This window comes from Impatiens glandulifera, chromosome 6, assembly GCF_907164915.1.
Source record: "Impatiens glandulifera chromosome 6, dImpGla2.1, whole genome shotgun sequence".
NCBI classification, from domain to species: Eukaryota; Viridiplantae; Streptophyta; class Magnoliopsida; order Ericales; family Balsaminaceae; genus Impatiens; species Impatiens glandulifera.
Window position 1 is genome coordinate 26,789,336 of NC_061867.1, and position 24,421 is coordinate 26,813,756.

The 24,421-nt window shown below is 28.6% G+C and overlaps 1 protein-coding gene across 1 annotated transcript; it reads right to left on the reverse strand.

The window, feature by feature from the left end:
* Positions 1 to 17,088: 17,088 nt before the first annotated feature.
* LOC124941725 (protein FAR1-RELATED SEQUENCE 5-like) lies at positions 17,089 to 20,143 on the reverse strand. Its single transcript, XM_047482073.1, has 3 exons — positions 19,911 to 20,143; positions 18,909 to 19,483; positions 17,089 to 17,502 (listed from the first exon to the last, which is right to left on the reverse strand). The coding sequence occupies exons 1-3, from the start codon at positions 19,999 to 20,001 to the stop codon at positions 17,302 to 17,304; spliced, it is 867 nt and encodes a 288-aa protein (XP_047338029.1). The 5' UTR covers positions 20,002 to 20,143; the 3' UTR covers positions 17,089 to 17,301.
* Between the last annotated feature and the right edge of the window lie 4,278 nt (positions 20,144 to 24,421).

A 24,421-nucleotide genomic window follows, 5' to 3' on the forward strand; every position in this document is an offset into this window, starting at 1 on the left:
AGGTTCGGTTTCAAACTCAGGCTTCTTGATCGAGAGATTGAAAGGCTCGGTCCTAAGGTTTAGGAGGCTCGGTCTTGAGCTCTGGTTGCTATGTCCTAGGTCTGGGAGGCTCAGTCCCAAGTCTAGGTTTTCTCGATTGTGGATTTGAGAGGCTCGATCCCAGCTCATACCTCTCGGTCTAAGGTTTGAAACTTCAATTGGATTCCTCGGTCCTTGCTCAAGAACATCGGTCTCGAGTCTCGGTCATAACTCAAGAACACCAGTCCTCAATCTCGGTCTTGACTCAAGAACATTGGTACTTGGTCTCGGTCCGGACCAAAGATTTTTGGTCTCAGTTCTACAGGACTCAATCTTCGGAGACCGAGTGTTCTTGAATTGTTCAAGAATTGCATAAACTATAAGTTTTATATAGATCATGGAATCATGATTTGTATGTTGCAAATGATTCATATGATCATGGAGAACAAAAGCCCTAATCCTAATCATGATCAATCGATCTTTACAAAGATCAAATTTTAAAACTATTTTTAGGTCAAAATTTTGGATCTTTTGAATTATGCCATTTCAAGGCCTAATTTTTATTCCATTAGCATCATAGACAACTATAACAACTTTTGAAAATGAAATCTAAATCCATTAATTTTAAAATCTCAACTATCAAATATGATCGGGATAGTGTTACAGTGATCTGGAAATCATCCTAACATGTTTACAAACATATTTAATAACTATTTTAATCAAAAAATCAAGATTAAAGCTCAAGAACATTAAATTTAAAAAAAACAAATTTTCAATTCAAATTTTTGTCTTTTTCTTTAAGGTTGATTTGATCAAATCGATCTCTTTCAACGGAAAGTTCATATAATATCTAGGGATTTATTCTAAATAAAGAAATCACATAATTAAACCATAGAACATATCAAATCAATCAAACTTGGTAAAAAAACAATTTTCAATTACAAATTGAAATTCAACAGATTTGGAAGTATACCAATAGCTAGAGAACACTCCTTGGATGTATTGGAAGCCATTTAGAAGCCTTGATCACCGGAGATGGTTTTCAAAAAAGCTAGTTTTTGGCCTAAATTTGAATCTTTGATTTTGTTTGTAATATACGTTAATTGTTTGATGATTTGGTAGAGGATCGATTAAGGAGTATTTATAGTAGCTTTAGGTCGGTTGAGGAAGCTCAATTCAATTCCAATTTGATCATCGGAGATCTTATCCCTAATTCTATCATCAGTCATTGCAGCTTAGTTCTAGGGGGGAAAAGATTAATAGGCTTAGAGATATTTTAGGTGAGGATAAAACGAGCAAGTGGGAGCAAAAATGAAGGGATAAGGTGGAAAAATGACGGAGTTATCCCTTTTGGAAGAATCGCCACAGTTCGATTGCTATTCCGGCGAGCTCTTTGTATCGGTGAAGAAGACGCCTAAAACGGCGTCATTTTGGTTTAATGAACGCGTCGTTAGGAGTTCCGTTTGAGCTTTGTTTACATCTGGGCGATCGTGCTAATGGGGTTAGCGGCCCGTTAGTTAATCTTGTGTGGACCGGGCGCACGCGTGATCCATTACAGCAGGCAGGCGTTGATGATTTATGGGCGCCGGATGAAAATTCAGTGCTGATCCAATGACCTAAGATCATGTTGTATCAATTAAACATAATTTCAGTTAAACAAGATTATCAGTTTTACTTTTTATAAAAGGGTTATTTGAAATCAAATTTTAATCATTTTCTTGCATTTTTATTGAACAAAAATTCCAAAAAAATATATTTATAAAAACATAATAAAATTTATGTTCATTATTTTTATTTTTAGGTATTTTAAAATATTTATTTAACTTTTTTTAAGCTATAAATTATTCATAATTTATGTTATCATAATTACATAATTTCAACCTTCTTTGAATTATTTTAGGTAAAATATATACAATATTTTAATTTCAAATTATTTTTAAATTTTATTTAATTTATCTAATTAGGATTTAATTATCACAATAATTAACTTTAATTTGATCTTTAATTTCTTTTTGAGTTATTTTAAATTTTAAATTTTAAAATATTATTTTTATATTATTATAAATAATATTATTATTTATAAATAATAATATTATTTATTAAATAGGGTAGGTCTAATTTATTTTCATTCGTACAATATATAAATATATATATATATATACAATAATAATTACTTATTTTATCTATCAAATAAAGACTATGTTTTGATGTTCAATTATTGACTATTGCTAATGAATTCAATTGGTTTGGTTTTATCTTTCAATATTAAAATATATTTCAAAGTTTATTTATTCTTTGTTGTTTGACATAATGAAATACAAAGCACTTAATATTTATAAGAGTAACACTATTTAAAATTTCTTTGAGTAAATTGGTTTTGAGAATAACTTTTTCCTCTATCCATTTTGATAAATCTAAATATTTTACAAAAAAAAAAAATTGCAATTGGTATCTGTGTTAAACTAAAATTGACACGTTGTGGACATGTTTAATCGTTAAAGAATTTACAAGTTTCTTAGATAATTTATTATTTTATGTTAAAATATTATGTGTTAAGATTCTACTTTAATATTCTATGTTTTAATATTTACTAGTCTATTTTTAAATATATAGGAATATGAAGATATGTTCAAATTATCGCGTGCATTGAAAAAAGTTATGAAAAAAAGTTGTGTTTAAATCATATAATTAAATAATGTTTGTGCCTTAATTTTTAAACTTTTACTTATATTTTGCATGTTTATTAGAAGATGAACATTTGTATTTATCTATTTAGTTTAAAATGAGTAATTACAATAGTAAAAAAAAATATGCAAAAATCTATAAATTTATTGTTTTAATTATTTAATGTTTTTCAATATATTTATTTTTCGGGGTTAATTACAGAATGGAAAATTAGGACTTTCTTTATTTAAAGGAAATGTTGACACTCATTAATTTCCTGTTGAAGGATGATTTCAAATTAGGTAGATACTATTGAACGTATGTGGTTTCAAATAATAATAAAATTTAAGATATATATATATATATATATATATAACATATGCCCTATTTTAAGATTTATTAGTTAATAAAGAGGGGTAAAAATGTAAACTATCCTTTCGTTTAAACTGAAAATTGAATAGAAGATGTTATAAAAAGAAGAAAAAAAAATGTGATATTAAATAAGATAATAATGGTGTATGAACAAATAAAATAAATAAGATATAGTCTAGCAAAATATAAATATATAAATTATCCAAAATATGTTGAAACAGATTACCCAAAATTAATAATTATAAAGTTACATAGACTATCTACAATAAATAAATTATTTAGTTTATTTATTATTTATAGACATTTTTGCAATTTTCAAACAATAGCTATTTTCAGTCTTCAAGCTTGTTTGATTGATTTGATATATCTATTTTAGTTGTTATATTTGAATTTTAAGAATTCCAATATCTATTCATTAACTTGATTTTTTAATAAATGATAATTAATTAAATAGTTATTTTTGTAATTAATTGGATTTAAGACAGACAATTCACTTTTACAAGAATTCACTTTTACAAAAAATGATTTTTAACCACCTTCTAGCACCTTCTCATCTTCTCTATTAATTATTATAACTATTTTTGCTTTTAAAAAATTATTTAACTATTTATGGATAGCTGTATTATACAATTGATTAATTTATTTGTTAAAATTAAGTTTTTTAATTTATTTTTTGAAAATTAAGTACATTTAAATAAAGAAAGTGTATGAGCATGATTTAATACAAAAAAAAAAATTATAAGAAATAAAATATCATTTGAATTCAACTAGATTGTATTAATTGGATTTGTAAACCAACACCTCTAATAATAGTAAGAAACAACTCTCAGAAGATTGCATTGAATTTGAAGAAATAATTTCAATAAAATAGAGTACATATAAATATTATTTTATTAAGAATAAATTCGAAAATATATGAACAGGTGAAGAAGAAATTTTGATCATTCCAATTCTTTATATTATAATAAAAAAAAAGTTATATCAATTAAACATAATTTCAGTTACACAAGATTATCAGTTTTACTTTTTATAAAAGGGTTATTTGAAATCAAATTTTAATCATTTTCTTGCATTTTTATTGAACAAAAATTCTAAAAAAAATATTTATAAAAACATAATAAAATTTATGTTCATTATTTTTATTTTTAGGTATTTTAAAATATTTATTTAACTTTTTTAAGCTATAAATTATTCATAATTTATGTTATCATAATTACATAATTTCAACCCTCTTTGAATTATTTTAGGTAAAATATATACAATATTTTAATTTCAAATTATTTTTAAATTTTATTTAATTTATCTAATTAGGATTTAATTATCACAATAATTAATTTTAATTTGATCTTTAATCTCTTTTTGAGTTATTTTAAATTTTAAATTTTAAAATATTATTTTTATATTATTATAAATAATATTATTATTTATAAATAATAATATTATTTATTAAATAGGGTAGGTCTAATTTATTTTCATTCGTACAATATATAAATATATATATATATATACAATAATAATTACTTATTTTATCTATCAAATAAAGATTATGTTTTGATGTTCAATTATTGACTATTGCTAATGAATTCAATTGGTTTGGTTTTATCTTTCAATATTAAAATATATTTCAAAGTTTATTTATTCTTTGTTGTTTGACATAATGAAATACAAAGCACTTAATATTTATAAGAGTAACACAATGTATTTAAAATTTCTTTGAGTAAATTGGTTTTGAGAATAACTTTTTCCTCTATCCATTTTGATAAATCTACATATTTTACACACAAAAAAAAATTGCAATTGGTATCTGTGTTAAACTAAAATTGACACGTTGTGGACATGTTTAATCGTTAAAGAATTTACAAGTTTCTTAGATAATTTATTATTTTATGTTAAAATATTATGTGTTAAGATTCTGCTTTAATATTCTATGTTTTAATATTTACTAGTCTATTTTTAAATATATAGGAATATGAAGATATGTTCAAATTATTGCGTGCATTGAAAAAAGTTATGAAAAAAAATTGTGTTTAAATCATATAATTAAATAATGTTTGTGCCGTAATTTTTAAAATGAGTAATTACAATAGTAAAAAAAAAATATGCAAAAGTCTATAAATTTATTGTTTTAATTATTTAATATTTTTCAATATATTTATTTTTCGGGGTTAATTACAGAATGGAAAATTAGGACTTTCTTTATTTAAAGGAAATGTTGACACTCATTAATTTCCTGTTGAAGGATGATCTCAAATTAGGTAGATACTATTGAACGTATGTGGTTTCAAATAATAATAAAATTTAATATATATATATATATATATATATATATATATATATATATATATAACATATGCCTATTTTAAGATTTATTAGTTAATAAAGAGGGGTAAAAATGTAAACTATCCTTTCGTTTAAACTGAAAATTGAATAGAAGATGTTATAAAAAGAAGAAAAAAAAAATGTGATATTAAATAAGATAATAATGGTGTATGAACAAATAAAATAAATAAGATATAGTCTAGCAAAATATAAATATATAGATTATCCAAAATATGTTGAAACAGATTACCCAAAATTAATAATTATAAAGTTACATAGACTATCTACAATAAATAAATTATTTAGTTTATTTATTATTTATAGACATTTTTGCAATTTTCAAACAATAGCTATTTTCAGTCTTCAAGCTTGTTTGATTGATTTGATATATCTATTTTAGTTGCTATATTTGAATTTTAAGAATTCCAATATCTATTCATTAACTTGATTTTTTAATAAATGATAATTAATTAAATAGTTATTTTTCTAATTAATTGGATTTAAGACAGACAATTCACTTTTACAAGAATTCACTTTTACAAAAAATGATTTTTTAACCACCTTCTCATCTTCTCTATTAATTATTATAACTATTTTTGCTTTTAAAAAATTATTTAACTATTTATGGATAGCTGTATTATACAATTGATTAATTTATTTGTTAAAATTAAGTTTTTTAATTTATTTGTTGAAAATTAAGTACATTTAAATAAAGAAAGTGTATGAGCATGATTTAATAAAAAATATATATATATATATATAAGAAATAAAATATCATTTGAATTCAACTAGATTGTATTAATTGGATTTGTAGACCAACACCTCTAATAATAGTAAGAAACAACTCTCAGAAGATTGCATTGAATTTGAAGAAATAATTTCAATAAAATAGAGTACATATAAATATTATTTTATTAAGAATAAATTCGAAAATATATGAACAGGTGAAGAAGAAATTTTGATCATTCCAATTCTTTATATTATAATAAAAAAAAGTTATACATGACTAATAAGTAATAACACATCATTCCATATATCAGAAGTAATCTGCACCATACAAATAAAAAAAAAAAACAATTAAACCATTAATAATAAAAGTGAATTGAATATAGGATTAGAATGGGTACTTATCTTGATATTTTTCCTTTCACGTTTGAGCAGCCAATATTGACATCTATCCTTGAGTTATCAATCTTCACATCTAATTGTAAAAATAATGTATAACCATTGTAACAATATTATATATAAATAAAGTAACCACATGATCATCCAACTAATAATGCTGATTAATAATAATTAACATAACAATAATAATAACAATCCACACACTATAATAACAATCCAGAAACTAATAATAGTAATTAAATCCGCACACAACTAATTAATTAACAAACTTTTATTATAAGTTTTGAAGGCTGAATATATGAATCCAGCAGATAATTATTAAACTAATTAGGCGCAAGACATGATTCCTGCATAAACATAAAATATAAATAAATCAGTTAAGAAGTATAAGTTGAAGTTTATAAAAATATATACAATTTACTCACACAGTGGACAAATAGGATGTGGATTTAAGTGGAGGAACTGAAGGTTGCAAATCTTCGGAAGAGCGTTGGCATTTTGCATATTTAAATTGACAGTGCTGCCAATTATTCTTCCGATACACTCACACGAGGAGGGAAACTTTGAGCTTGGATATAATTTGATCAGCTTTTCAAGGTTTCTTGCCGAGGAGCAGCATGAAGGAGAAGGAATAGGTGCAGGTGTTTTCAAAAACACCATACACGGATCAAGAAGATCTCGCGCTTTCTGGCAAGGGAATGAAAATGCATTGTGAGTTCTACATCCTGCACTGAAGAAGACTGCGGCGATCATGATCAATCCAACCGTTCTCCGATTTATGGCCATCTTGATCTTGTACGTACGTGTTACAATATCAAACAAGAAGTGGTACGTAATTGATGCAAAGTAAAGAGATATATGGCTAGCTAGATGATGGTTAATTGGTTATATATATATATAGTAGAGGGCAGTAGAAGAATTAATAATGATTTTGATGTACATGGTTTTTAAAATAATAAATAAAAACCTTTTTTTAATTATTTTACTTTTTTAAAACTTAAATACCAACTACTCCGAAATATGCATATATTCAACCCTTTCTTGTTTGGCCACTCTTGGCTTTTAGGATTTTATAGGTTTTCTTTATAACTTGTTGAAAAAAAAAAGTTATTTTTTTTTTAATTCGATAAATTATCATGTTTAATTTAATATGTTATTAATGAAAATAAATTATAAACATTTATTATTTTGTCAATTGAACAATTCTAACTATTTTATGATTTCATTAATTTAATTAGGAAGCTAGTTTATTTGTAATTTTTCTAAAATGAATTATATATAAAATTATTTTTTTATATTTATGAAATTTTTAAAAATTAATATTTTAATTAATAAATTAAATAACTTTATAATTTAAATGATAACAGTGTAATAAAAATAATAATTTTTTTTTAAAAAAAAAGCAAAAAAAATGTCCCAATATGAAACCAACCACTAACACTAAATTTTCTTCTTTTTTTTTCAAATTAATTCTTAGAATTAAATAGTCTCTCTACACCAAATAGGTTACTAGTACACATTTATTATTTTGTGTAACATATTTTAACAGGAACTATATATGGTTATCTGTACAATTTTAAATAGTCTCTCTACCCCCAAATTGGTTACTAGTACACATTTATTATTTTGTGTAACATTTTTTAACAGGAACTATATATGGTTATATGTACAAATGTACAATGTTATCAAATAAATTAGTCTTGAACTTGTTTGGTTGAAATTTCCCTATCAAATAAAGAGATCTCTCAAATAAATTAGTCTTGAACTTGTTTGGTTGAAATTAAAAAAAAAGTTAAATATAATAAAAAATTTATTACATTCTTCTTTGTTAATTATATCACTTAATTTAATAATTAAAATATAATAATGAGATAGTAATGTAAATTTATGAAATAATACTGCTATCAAAATAAAATAGTTTTTAAAAAGCTCTCCATACATAGTTTGATATTTTATCATAAACTTTGAAATATTTAAACTTTTCATAACTAGTTTTTTTTTTTAAATATATATTAATTACTTCAAAATTCATATAATTAAAATAGCATTTTTGTAATTTTAAAAATTTTCACCCATGGGTAGGTGAGGTTAGTTAAGGGGCGTCCCTCCTCCTTTCAATAGACCACATCTACATATTTGTTATTTTTATATTAAAATAGCATTTTTGTAATTTTAAGTTGTATACCCATTTTTGGAGAGCCGGTTATATTTGGTTACTTGTACAATTTTATTTTTAAATTAAAGAATATTTTGTTTTTAATTTAAAAAATAAATAAATATATTTTTTACATTATTATCCTTCTTTAATTAACTAAATATTAAAATACCTTATTTTTTAAATACAAAAAATATTTTAATAATACATTTAAAAAAATTAAAGTAATCTAATATCAAGCAGCTCTTAAATATTTTAGAGAAGCTCATTTATGTCCCTCAAATTAGACATACAAATAGATTGTACAATTATATATTTATTTTTTCTACTTTTACATTACTTATTATAATATCACAACTATATTTTTGTAGAATTTTTGTTCACAAACAATAATTTTTTTTTAACATAGTCTTTATGCATTTTATAATGTGAACAAACCAATATCTCAAAAAAATACAATAACTTTATTTTTTGTTTTGTAAATAAAGATTATACAAATTAATTCATATATAAAAATAGTTATGGCACAATTTTTTTTTTAAGAAATCTAGGACAATTTATTTATAGAAAAAAGTTTTATTGTTACGAGACATCAATCCGATGCAACGAAGTTTATTTAACAAAAAAAAAAAAAGTGTTAAACCATTTGAAATTTAAACTTCTATTTTCAACAATTTTAAAACGACAAAATAAATTACATTTTAAAATACAAGTCTTCTACAATTATATAGTTGACTACTCATTTGGATTATAAAATTATTTTATTATTTACAATTTTAATGTTGACAAAATCATTTGGACCCCAAAATTAAATCACATTTTCTATAAATTTTACAGTTGAAACATTAAAACCAAGCTCTACCTATTAAAGTTATAAAACCATTCAAACATTAAAAAACGGCATTCTACATATTTTTAGATGGACAAAATCAATAGAATTTCAAATATACCATGTAATCCTAAAGCATTAGACATTAAGCTTTAATCCCACAAATCAAAATTCAAAAGGTAAGAATCAACGAGTATATGCATTTTAGTCTACGCTAAAATAGAGAATTATTAACTCTCACATAAGTTCGCATTTTGAACTACAATCCTCTTGATCCCGAAACTTAGGCATTAAAGGTGGAGATATAGAGAACAAATAAAAAATTCAAAAATATATTCTTTCTATTTTCGGACCACTCTTTTTTCTAGTATAATAAATAAACTACATAATATTATAAGAGATCACCAAGGTAAGGGAACCATACGTCTTTGTATAGTAAGTAAATTCCACAAGTAGAGACTTTCTCTATTAGAGTGCTTAATAGACGAACACTTATTAAGATTTTCTATGATTAAAATTATAAATAAGCGGTAATTCAATAAATGAGCTAAAATAAATTTAGGTGCATTTCAATCCTTCACTAAAAATAAAAAATAATATTTATGATCAAACTTTTCGTATATATATTTCTTTCCTGTCCTCAATTCATCTACAATTCAAGAGGAAAACGACGTAGGGAAGAGAGACGATTCGATCCAAAGGACTAGCGCCCAAAACAAATTTAAACAGCGAACACCTTCGGGTACCTCGATTCGGCATGACTTACACTCCCGTTGATGTGTTTATGTAAATCCTGATGAAATTCCTCTCATAAGTTCTTAGTATTACAAGTTTACACTTTGATGGTTTTAATTTTAAACAAGTTTGAAATAAAGACATATTGATTATGTATTTAGTAGATAGATAGAGATAAATAATTTGTTTGAATGAAAAGCAATTCTTGATGGTATTTTCTTGATTATAAAATATGAAGTAGTAGTATTTATACTATTAGATTAGACTATAACTTATCAACTAGATTACGGGCTAACTAATAGTTAGACAACTACTAACTAAATAATAACCAAACATATTAATAGATAATTGACTAAATCAATTCTTAATTACTTTTATCATCATTTCTTTAAACGAAATGATGAGGCACACACAGTGAGTTTGCCACGTAAAAGATCAAACCTATGAGAGTTAAGTCTTTTAGTAAATATATCAGCAACTTGATTTTTTATAGATATGTATTGTATTGTTTACGAGAAATTTGTTCTCTAATGACATGATAATCAACTTCAATATGTTTTGTGTGAGCATGAAATACTAGATTTGTTGATAAAAATGCAGCACTAATATGTCACTCCATAATATTGGAGTTGAAGATATTGAGACACAAAATTCACATGGTAAAGATTAAATCCAACACATATCAATAGTTGCATGTACAAGAGCACGATATTTAGATTCAGTACTAGAACGAACAACAACTTAATTTTTCTTAGAGTTCTAAGAAATTAGATTATCGCTAAGAAAAGTACAATAGTCGACTGTAGATATGTGGTTATCAGAACATCTTGCCCAATATTATTGTATCATAATAAGTGGTAATAGTAAGTTGTGACGTTGAGCGAATAAAAATTCAATCACGAGGAGTGTGTTTGAGATATCGTGGAATGCGTTTTACTGCTGTCTAATGAGAAGTTGTCGGAGATTGCATGTATTGACATGCTCGATTAACCGTAAAAGCTAACTTAGGACAAGTTAGAGACAAATACTAAAGGGCTCCTACAATGCTTCAATATTGGAAATGATCTTCTAAAGGATCTCATCATATTTGGAGAGAAGATCCATAAGAGATAGAAGTATGTAGTGATTTAAATTGAAGCATATTAACAGAGTTAGAATGTCTTTCACGTATTTGGATTGACAAAGAAACATGTCATCTCTAGTGCGTGTTGCTTCTATTCCAAGAAAATAGTGTATGACCCAAATCTTTAATTGGAAATAAATAGTTTAAACATCGAATGCCTTTTTAATAAAAAAATTGAGAGTCTCCCGTAAAAATAATATCATCCACGTATACCAAAAAATAAGTGGAAATAGTTAGTGTATGACATATGAATAAGGATTTAGATTTAGTCAAACAAAATGATACTAGAGCACTATGAAGAGTGGAGTACCAAGATCGAGGAGCCTGTTTGAGACCATATATTGATTTTTTAAGTTTGCATATATGATTAGGAAAATTTGGATGTAAAAATCTAGGTGGTTGAGACATGTAGACCTCTTCGTTTAAGGACATGTGAATAAATGTATTGCTGATATCGAGTTGATGCATTAACCATTGATGAGAGATAGTCAAAGTTAAAATAATATGAATAATTGTAGGTCTAGATACTAGGTTGAAAGTCTCTTTATAATCAATGTCTCGTTGTTGATGAAAACTTTTTGCCATTAGATGAGCTTTGTAACAATCAATTGTTCCATCTAATTTGTGTTGAGTTTGAAAATTCATTTACAACCAACATTATTGCATGACGATGTACGAGGGATAAGAAACTAGATTTTATTTTGAATAAGAGCAATATATTCGTTTGTCATTGTAAGTCGTCATTTTGGATCATTATTAACATTCGTAAACGTATGTGTGATGATGGAAGTAGTAGAAATGGGAGCAGATGAATGCATAAAACATGATTTATTCCGAGTGATCATATGAAGATTAGAATATGTAAGCACGTAATTTGTTGTGGATGTGGGATAGTATATTTAATATATAATGGAGTGAAAACTATTATATTAGTAGCATTCGCGTGTGTGGTTGACATAATAGAGGAAGATTGTGAAATTGACAAATTATTATGAGGTGGTACATGTAGTATGTTTGTTGGAATGGATAGTTCAACGTCATTAAATGGTGGAGCCAATTGTACCAAGTCATTATTTTTAAATGGAAAAGCGAACTCGTCAAATGTAACACGTTGAGAGATAAAAATGTGTCCAGATAGAATGTGAAGACAAACTTATAACATTTGTGAGATGCACTATAACGAAGAAAACTGCAATGTGTAGTACAAAAATCGAGTTTATATTTATTATATGGTTGTGTTAGTGGATAACAAGAACATCCAAAAGTCTTCAAAAAAGAATAATTATGTTGAGAGTTGAATAAAATCTCGAATGGCGATCGTTGATGTAGAGTTGGAGTTGGAAGACAATTTATGAGATATGTAGATATTTCAAATGCTTCACTCCAATAATATAATGACATAAATGAATGAGCTAATAATGTAAGACCAATTTTCGTTTTGTGACGAATTTTACGTTCAAAAATACCATTTTGCTCACTTATATGTGGACAATTTAAACAATGTAAAATATCATTATGATATGTTAATAATTTGAAATTTATATATTCACTATCCCAGTCTGTTTGTAACATTTTTATTTTGCGGTTGAAAATGTTTTTAACAAGACGAAAAAAGTTGACAAACGTGTCCAAAACGTCTGACTTTTTTCTTTAAAAGATATATATCCATGTAAAACGGTTTAAATAATCACAAAATGTACGAAATAACAACAATCATTAGACAAAATTGAAGGGTAGGTCCCCAAACATCTGAGTGAATTAAGTTTAAAGGAGCATTCAATATAGACTTAGAAGGTGAAAAATGTAGTTTATGTGCTTTTTCCAAATTGGCATGATTTACAAAATAGAATAGTAGTACTACCTAAAAGTGGTAGATTAAAAAGTGATATAACTAACGACGTAGTAGCGGTAGAAGGATGTCTTAGTCGTGAGTGTCATATATGAGCTCGAGATCGGATAACAACAAACACTTATTTTCTAAATTATTTGAAAAAGAATTTTGAAGTGGGTTCAATGCAATAAAGTCCGTCTTTAAGTATTCCCTTAAAAAACACTGTCTTCGTGTCCTGGTCCTTAACAAGATAAATATCCGAATGAAATTAGAAAAATACATTGTTATCAGCTGAAAATCTCACAACAATAATTAGATTTTTAGTGATTTATGGTACATGTAATATTTTACGTAGATATAAAATGAGTTGAGAACTCTTGATTTTGGTAGTGCCAATATTGTGAATATTTAAAGGTGTACCATTACCAACTTTAATTGTTTATATACATGTATAAGGAGCATTGACTTGTAGGTTATTAAGATAAGATGTAATATGATCGGTAGCACCAGAATCAAGATACCAAGCCGGATTAGAAATGTTAGATAGTGTCGCTAGAAAACCGGTATAATATGGTGAAGATGTAAATTAGGAGCATCTTAGTGTAGTGTAGTGTGACCTTATATATTACAAATCTGAACTTTGGATTATAAAAACTAATTTTCAATCAATGATCAACTTTGTTACAGTAAGTACACCAGGACGAATATTGTTTCGGAAATTAAGTCCATTTTCAAAATGGACTGTCTGATTTAGAGCCCATAAATTATTTTGAAATTAGACTCCCTGTTTGATTTGATTTGTATTAAATGATGAATTGGATCTGTTAGAGTAAGTGGGGGCATTATGTGTTAATTAATGATTCATTTGGATAGGGGGCATGATGTGTTAATTAATGATCATTTGAATAGCATCCCTGCTGCCATGTACAGTAAGAGCTACTGTTCTGAAGCTACACATTGCGTTGTGAAGAATAGCCCTATTCTTGCTTGTTAGAGCATCCTTATCTATGATTTATTTTATGATTATGAAAATAGTTTTATGATCACCATAACCAAAATCTTTATCATTAATTAAAAAATATTATTTTTATTTTTAAATTAAAAAAATAATAAATAATTTTTAAATATAATAATATTATTTAATTTCTAATTTTTATACATAATTGTAAATAAAGGAGAATAATTAATAAAAATGGAGAAAATAGTGATTTTTTTGTGCTCCAAAATATAGCAAGAGTGGTCTTTATTTATAGATCTCGAAAAATTATAAATTTTGATATATATTTTTCTTTTAAATTATAAATAATATTAAAATCGGGTTTTAAAGATAAGAGATAAAGAAAATCTGGGCAACTAATCAGATGCTGACAAATAACAGCATCTGACAAATGACAGCATTTGATTGGATGACTTTGGTTGTGATAATTTGACAAAAATCAAGACCAAATGACATGATTTTGATTTTGATCATGGAATGACCAAACATTTGGTCACGAAAAATTGACAACGCTCTAGAAAAACCTAGAGACCACCGTTTCTATTTACCTCTAAAGCGCCGCATATATACCTTGTACTTTATCATTGACAAGATCAACCATAACCAGCATCCTAACCCATTTTTTGGTCATGGATAAGGATGGTCTTAGTGAAGATTTACGTCCATGCCTAATATCCCTCTCTCCTATTTTCATTGCCTACTAAAGGAGAAGGAAACAATGAATTATTTAATTTGAAATTTAGTTAATTTTTATAATTTAGTAGTATGGTGATTATTTCGTCGAACTGAGTGATAGTGCTTATCATTGTTTTAAAATCCTCGTGAAGTCCATTTAAGTGTTGTAGATCTTGATACGATAGTTCCTGTCTAACGGCTATTAAAGAATCAGCTATATTTTTTAATTCTTAGACATATTCGTGCAGCGAACGAGAGTACTTATGAACATTCTGAAGTTATTACGCAATTATAGAAGTTTGCTTTTGGATTGTGTGGCATACATATTTTGTAAATTCATCTAGAGTTCATATGAAGAAGTACATGTCGAACATTGTTGTCGGATTTGGTTTGAGAGCGCAGTGAAGTGTCAAGCGAATGCTCTTTGATCTTTAACTCGCCATGGTTCGTAATCATGATTGATGATTTCATTTTCTACCACTGCAATGTTGGTGTAATTTGGTTTGACGAATTTGGGAGAGGCTTTTAGAGTTCCTTCTATGAGATCTAAGAAATCATAGTTCTCAAAGATTGACAAAACTTGAGATTACAGTAGGTAAAATTATTTTTTTATCAAATTTCACATTTACTGGAATATTTGAAAACATTTGATAGTTGTGTTTCATTGATGTAGTTGGTGTAGGGAGTCTTCTCTTTACTGTTCTAATTATTTAGTAGATGGATAGAGATAAAGAATTTGATTAAATAAAAAATAATTTGTGATTATATTTTCTTGATTATACAACATTATGTATCAAATATACTGATTAGACTACAACTTATTATTAGATTCTAGGCTAATTAGTAGTTAAACAACTAACTATTATTTAAATAATAACAAAATTAATTAATAAATAATTGACTTAAATCAATTCCTAATTACTTCTATCAAGATAAATAAATGTGATGTAAAAAAAAAGGAATAATAATAATAATAAAAATAATAAAGAAATGAATCAAGAAGAAGCTTACTATAATATGCCAAATTCTTCTTGTCTTCTTGCCATGTCTAAGGATTCGAAACAAAAGAAAAATTAAAATTTTTTAAACTATTCTAGTATTTTTCTTCATGAGAAAGAGAAATGATTGGGAGAGAGAATTTGAGGGAGGGAATAATATGGCACAATTTGATTAACAAAAAAAATAACAAAATTTCTCTTTTTTCACATTTTATCATTTTTCTTATCTGATATAATAACACATCATTCCTCCCTAATTCCTTTTCCCTATCAATTCTCTTTTCTTCCCTTACAATTTTGTTTGCTAAATATTATTTATTAATATTTAATAAAAAAAAAATAGAATAAACAGACAGTTGATTTCGTGTTCTAGGACATTCCCTTGTTGGTCTAGAATATTCTGGAAACTGAAATATCATGATCATTCTTACATCTTCTCTATTATTTCCTCTACTTTCAATATATGCCCTCCCTCCCCCAATACGCTGCAACTTTCATCACAGAATAATCGATACATAATTCAAAGATCGTTCCTTTCTTGGCTTACAATTTCTAAACTCTATATATACTTGTTTCATGATGAACAATTGCTGTTATCAGCAGAAGCGGCCACGTTATCAATCTACTTTACCGGTCGAACAGTTTCAGCCTACATCAGTAAGCAGCTACAGAAAGCAATCTCCTAAGAAGATTGTTTCAGTACCAGTACATTTCATACCGACTGAATCGTCGAGATGGTGGAACTCGGCTCTTAAAATCCAGAAGGTCTTTAGGGGATTCTTGGTTCGGTCTGGAGTTAAGAAAATTGCGGCTCTTAAACGGGAAGTTGATGATGTAGAAGCGAGGATCTCACATTCTGATTACGTCGAGATTCTTCGGAGAGACGCGAAGGAGCGGTTGAAGTTGAACGAGACATTGATGTCTTTGATTCTGAAGTTGGATTCTGTACGAGGAATTGTCCCTGGTGTTAGGGATTTCAGGAAGGTTGTGATTAAGAAGGCGATAGCCTTGCAAGAGAGAATCGACGCGATTGTTGCTGCTGCAAACTTGTGATTACGCTCAGGGAACTGGTGTTCGAATTTGGGGAGCTAACTTCAAATATATTGATTCTACATTACTAAAATAAGGATGAATTATGAACTTTAATGTTTCAACTCTTCAATTCTAACCTTCCTAATTACATTTCTCCAATTATAAAATGTTGATATTATAGATTTGCAATTGCTATTGGATCTTTACAACTGGACTTTACTGCAATAAACAACAAATAAAACTACAAATTATTAGAATGTAAAATATGTAACTACTGAACATTTTCAGGCTAAAAAATATGGCATAGAAGCTCTACAAATCAGCATCAAACGCGAATAAAAAACAATTGACCAACCAAATTCCATGTGTTGTTTATGATCGATCTTGTTAAATAATCAGAGAAAAGAAACTTATACAATGATCTAAATTCAACTCTGTCTATGTCTCTTCTCTTCCCGAGATTCCATCTCTTTTACATTGTCTACTATGCAATCGATTCTCTGAGACAAACTCAGGTTATGCTCCTCAATGTGCTCAAACAACATCTCCAAATGCCTTTTATAGGCTGCAGATCTCTTTTTCTCAATAGCCAGCTGTTGGGATAGCTCCCTTATTTTATCATGCTCATTCTACAAAACCATGCCCAAGCAAATAAGCTAAATAGAAATATTTAAAGAAATGTTTGAAGGAAGGAAACAAATATACAAATTTGACAAGATTTAGACATAAAGAAATGCTAATGGTCAATATGGCAAGTTAAATTTCCTCAAGTCAGTCAAGAGAATATAAATTCTAGCATTTGTTCAACTAAAACAAGATAAAATATCAATAGCTCAACATATTCTAGTACCAAACTACTCCAGCTCAGATTTTTTTTTTAGACAAAATTTTCTCGAAGAGGATTGCACAACATCTCATCATCATGATTCCACTTCAGTCAAGATGCTTTCAGTACGAATCTAATCTAATATAGAAGATAGAATCTCCATAGCTCAACATATTCTCGTAGCAAACTACTACAGGTCAGTTTTTTTTTTTAACACAATTCCATCCGTGGCTTATTGTTATGTCTTTTCTTCATCTTTCCTAGGAAGTCTTTTTTCCTGGAAAAGGCTAGCACAACATCTTATCATCATAATCCCACTTCAATCAAGGTGCTTTTAGTACGAATCGAACTTGAGATCTCAACCTATTGACTTCAAATCTTTTTACTACTTGAGCTACCATGGGTGAGTTACATCGAGTTAGATGGGGAGGTTAGCACAACAGCTCATTGTCATGACCCCTTAACTTAATCCAGGTGCTTCAATGAGAATCAAACCACATACCTCATGCCACTTAAGCTACATGTGTTTTTCTCTTGAATTACCCTGGATGAGTTTACTCTAGGTTAGTTGGGGAGACTAAGACAACAACTATTTCCATGACCCCTCAACTTAATCCAGGTGCTTCAATTAGAATCAAACCGCATACTCATGTCTTTTAAGCTATCCTTGTTTTTCTTGAGCTACCCTGCAGGAGTTATTTTGAATTAGGTGGTGAGACTAACACAATAACCCACTACCATGTGACCCCTCAGCTTAATCCAAGTGCTTCATTTAGAATTAAACCACATCCCACATGCCATTTAATTCTACCCGTATTTTGTTCTTTTGACTTAGTGTACAAGATGTCTTGGGAGGAGGCATAACACACACAAAACATCTTTAAGCCTGATCGACTATTCCCATTCTAAATTCCATTTGCCCCTTGCGGCTAGGGTTGCAGGGTGTCAGAGGATTGGACTCTTACATTGTCCCCTATCGAGATACTAATAGTTGTCTTGAAAACCTAGGCCACCGTTGCGGGTTACTAAGGCCTTGTTTGATGAATGGTTATATAGATTTAATCAAAATAACCCCTTATCCTATCATCAATCACTTTGAAAATCCAATCAATAAATAAAATATCCTTATTCTTTTTTATAACATTTCAAAATATCAAATACAAAGATATTTTAGTCATTTAACAAGAAAGAACAGATTTGAGAATATACCGGGTATTGGTCACAGATTAAGTCTCGGCGACCTTTCCCAGGAGTGAGAGGATGAGTATGTTCCTTCACAAACTTCGTAACAACCCATTTCCCAGAACTCACTTTTCTAACCAAAATCATGGACAGACATCCAACTCTTGTTTCAGCCCTTTGTCTTACAATCTTTTCACGCTTATCTGGTATTCTGAATCCCTCTTTGTTGCAAACAAGAGCCCTGCCAATAGCAGAACCATCACGTCTTGACCGTGACAGTTTGCTCACTCGGGTGACAAAGCCAATTCGTGTGGCATACGCATTATAGAATGAATGAGCTTCAGTTTCAGATTCAAATTCCTGTCCCAAAAAAGGTTCATCATCAGGACGTGAAACATTTAAAGCTTTGGGCTGTTCATCAAGCAAAGCCAATTCCCTGCCGGAAAGGCCTTGGTTAAACTCATCGTCATCATCATGTTGGTAAGAACCTTCGAAAGAGCTAACCGCAGCCAAGTCATTGTCTTCATCGTTCCTACTACTACCCATATCAGCTGAAATACCCAGCACCTCACCATCAACATTTCCATCAACCTCAAAATCCACTGCAATAAAGATGAAACAAGTTTTATCAATTAAATTTCAGATTTATGATCTTGATAAATGCCTGTGAGATTATATACAGATTAGATGAAGGGTTCTCATTCAAGTGAAAAACTCAAAAGATTCTTCAGTAAGATAAAAAATGGAAACAAGTTTAAACATTTTCCAAAATCAGGACCGAATACAACAGGTTTAATCGTGCCCTATCTTCTCCCTGCAGTTTGCTTAATTCCTGCAACTTGCAACCCTATTATTTTTTAGGGCTGACTGAAGCATAATTTGCCAGCAACATCAAATCGGAAAGAATATATAGACGACTTTGTAGCGGTAAATAATTGATTCGGACCATCGTAGATATAGAAAGAGGGAGCGAATGATAACGAATAGAAAATCAAACAATACCATGAGAAAGAGAGTTGAAGAACTTACTCGCAAAATTCCTGTGTGAAATTGCTGAAATAACTCTCACAGTATCAAGAATTGACCTTTTGGGGATGAAAAGGATTGAGGGGTGATACATTGATTACTGATCATTGTATTATTATCGCTGACAGACTTCATGGACGACAAAGAACGATTCTTTGGAAAGTTAATGAACCCTAATCAGGTCTCTGCCTTGTGAATTTGTGATTGCGCACACATGGACGATCACATTATTTTTTCCCTCAACCTAACTTTGTTTTGGTGATTTACAATATTTTTGGTCAAAACTCTTTTTCTTTTAAGGATAATATTTTATTAATTAAAAATTTAACTTCCTTAATGTACTTTTATCATCTTAAATTAAATTAAATTAAATTGAAATATATTATATTTATATAAAAAATAATAATAATGTGAACATATGGAATTAAGGCTAGTAATAATTTTATTTTTGTAAGTGACAAAAAAACTATAGTAATTCCATTTTTTCATGCAATTGAGCCAAGATCTAGAATCTAAGCATGTTTTTCTAGATATGCTCTTGCAATTTTATTTTAAAGTTTAAATCAAATTTCAAATATATATATTTGATATAATCTATGCATGACATAGATGGATTACCTTGAAAAAGCCTTCAAAAACAAAATAAAAATTTATAATATGATTTTACCGAGATTTGAACATTTTGTGTACACATATAGTTAATAAACTTATAAACAATTTAACTAAACAGTATAAATTAATTAAGTTATTTTTTGTAATTTAAATATTAAACTATTATACATCTTTATATTATTTTTAAAGTGTTCAAAAAATTAAAAATAAAATAAAAATTCCATAGATCTCTTATCATATCCAATATGACATGCAAATATCAAATATTATTATTTAGAGAAAAAATGGGTTAGTAATTCAATTTTGAAACAGAATTACTAACTTTAATTAGAAATCCTTGTAGTAATAATTTTTGAATAGAATGTCTAATTACACAATTTCAAATAAGAAATGATTATTTCTCTATCAAATTTCACTTTTAATACTCATTCAATTTTTGTTCATCACTTCTAGACTAGGTATAAAAACAAAAACTCTTACATTTCTTTTGTAAGTAAAGTTAAAAATGAACATTTGTATCAAATTGAAATAAAAAAATTTTATTTGTATAATAAACATAATTTTTTTTCTAATATTAATCAATTTATTAAAAATAACATTTATTATCGTACGTTAATTGAGTTATATATTTTAATTGTATTTAAGACTAGATATATGAAATTTATCTTAATAAGGTTGAGACAGTTAAATCATGACTATGCAATATCGCTAGGTATGTTGATGAATGAGATATACTAATGATACTTAAAAAAAAACGATTGTCACTTCTGTGAAGGTTGAAATTTTGAAATCACCACTGGTCAATATCACTAGGTGTGCCGATTCGGCCAAATATACCCCAGTTGTAAAAAAATATAGTCACAACGCTTAAGGTTTTGAAATCACCGCTTGACAATTTTGTTAGGCGTATCAATTCAACTTATCACCCCGAGTAAAAACTCGCTCGAACATAAAGTTTTTAAGATTTCTCTCTTAAAAAAACCTACAAAAGTAGATGAAGTTCCGAAAATGCCAAGCCTGTAAGATGAAAGACATGAAAAATCAAAATCTTCAACAAAAATCACATTTTGGTTTTTGATAACCATTTTTGAAAACAATCACGAGCATACGATTATGAACTTAGTATGAAGTGATTCCTTTTGTATCGAGAAAAAACCTTGACTAAATTAGACCTCCTCTAAAACAGTCTAGTACTTTTCATGGGTCTTGTAACGCTGAAGACATTTTGGTCTAGAGCTAATCATGCGACGATGGGATCAAAATCTTCACTAACTTTTAGGGAAAGAAAGCAAAATGTCTTGGCATTCACCAAGGAATTTTCAAGTCTGTATTCATTTATCCCAAGACTAATCATGCATTTTGCATCATGAATTTCCAAAACTTTTGTGATTTTTGAATTCCCAAACATGCATTCATTGTTACCGGTCAAGGCTAACAAATGCATCACAATTTTGTGGCCTTAGGTCCAAATATGCATTCATGAATTAAGAAAGTAAAATACTCGCATGTTGTTGGGTTATTTCTTTCAACTCATACCAAGTACTTTGGTACCAAGTTTTGGGGAGTCCTCAAATCAAGCTATGAGGATTATCTTTAGCCATCGCGTGCGTCAAGAGATCCGGGCGCGATCTATTTCATGTCGTGAGTCAACAACCTTAGCATGCTGGATTCGTCGTTAGTGTCAACAGATCCGGGCGCGATCTATTTCATTTCAAGAGTCAATAGCCTTAGCATGTTAGATTCATCGTTAGTGTCAATAGATTCAGACACGATATGTTTCATTTTGAGAGTCAGTAGCCTTAGCGTGATGGATTCGTCTCTAGTGTCAATAGATTCAGACGCGAGCTATTTCATTTTGAGAGTCAACAACCTTAACGTGCTGGATTTGTCGTTAGTTTCAACTGATTTGGGCACGATCTGTTTCATTTCGAGAGTCAACAACCTTAGTGTGTTAGATTCATCGTTAGTATCAACATATCCCAAGGGCAATCTATTTTATTTCAAGAGTCAACAACCTTAGCGTGCTGTATTCATCGTTAGTGTCAACAGATCTCGGGTGTGATCTGTTTTGTTACATGAATCAACACCCTTAGCGCGTTGAATTCATTTGTTTCGTTTCATGAATTGGCAGCTTTAGTGTGTTGAGTTCATTTATTTCATTTCATGAATCGACATCCTTAGCATATTGAGTACATTTGTTTCATTTCATTAATCGATAGCCTTAGCATGCTGAGTTTATTTGTTTCATTTTATTAATTGGCAGCCTTAAGCATTCTGAATTCATCTGCATTGTTTCATGAATCGACGACCTTAGCGTGCTGAGTTAATTTTTTTATTTCATGAATCGACAACTTTAAGCGTGTTATGTTCATCTATTTTATTTCATGAATCGATAACCTTAGTGTGCTGAGTTCATTTGTTTCATTTCATGAATCGGTCAGCCTTAGCGTGACGAGTTCATTTGTTTTGTTTCATGATTACTTCAGCCTTAGCGTGCCGAGTTCATTTGTTTCATTTCATGAATCAACAACCTTAGCGCGCTGAGTTCATTTTTGTTTCATGAATCAACAGCCTTAACGTGCTGAGTTCATTTTTGTTTCATGAATCGACAACCTTAGCGTGTTGAGTTCATTTATGTTATGTGAATCAACAACCTTAGTATGTTGAGTTCATTGTTTGTGTCATTTTGCGAGACATCAGCCTAAGCGTGTTGGATTCTATGTTTGTTACACAAGCCGCCCATCATCTTGCTGACATGAGAACTTTGTGTTTTTCTATAAATTGCTCATTATCTTTTTATGTGAGAATTCAATGTTTTTTAGTGGTCGCTCATTATTCGTTAATATGAGGACTCATTATTTCTTCCCCGGAAAGTCACTCATTATCTTGTTGATGTGACGACTCTATATTTTGTCAACAGTTGTTCATCATCCGTTGATGTGAGAACTCGCTGTTTCTTAATAGTTGCTCATTATCCTACGATATGTGAACTCAATCTTCTTGGTAGTTTTTCATCATTGATTTGATTAAAAACTCTTTTCTATATTGTTACTTATGATTCTTTTGGAACGTAAGAAATTGACTGACATCCTTAAAAACAAATTGTTATGTGTGTTTTTTGTGGGTTTTGTTATTGTGGAATTATCAAACCTTTGTAACCAAAATTCAAACTCTCACCCTAATGCAAATTTCGGTTAATGCGGTCCAGTTTTCATTTCTGTCACAGATGTAATTTCTTGATCACCATGATCAAGTCATCGATGAAACACAAGATACACCACAACTCATGGTTGTTGGTTTGTTAACAATTATTTTCTGTAGGGGATACTATTCGAAGGGTATCTCTACAATTTTGTTTGTCATATAGAACTGCATAGATACATCGTCTTTCAAATGTATATGGAGTATCTATATATGTACACATGGTTTTAGTATGCTATGTTTGCATATGTTGTTATCTTGTACATGTATTTTGCAGGAATATTGCTATTGCCACGCATCTCATTCTTCGAATACATGTTGTTATGAAAGGTAAAATAGAGTAGAAGATGCACAACCCAAGTTGAATCTTTTCTCCTTTAAATATTTTACATTTTTGGGTTACAAAATTAGTGCATATTTAATCAAGCTTGGACATACGTTTTATAAGGTAAGAGGTCATCTTCAAACTTCGTCCAAGAGGGTGTTAGGATTTGTATCTCCCAATTCCGACCAGCTTGAAACAATCTGTAAAAACACAAGAAAGAAGAACACAAGAACACACAGATTTATAGTGGTTCACTCAAATTGAGCTACATCCACTTCAGCCACCACCAGATTTTACTATGAAGAAGAAGAAGGAATACAAAGTTTTTTCCTCACACTTTATCTCTCTAGAATTCTGTCTCCACAATGTAAACCCT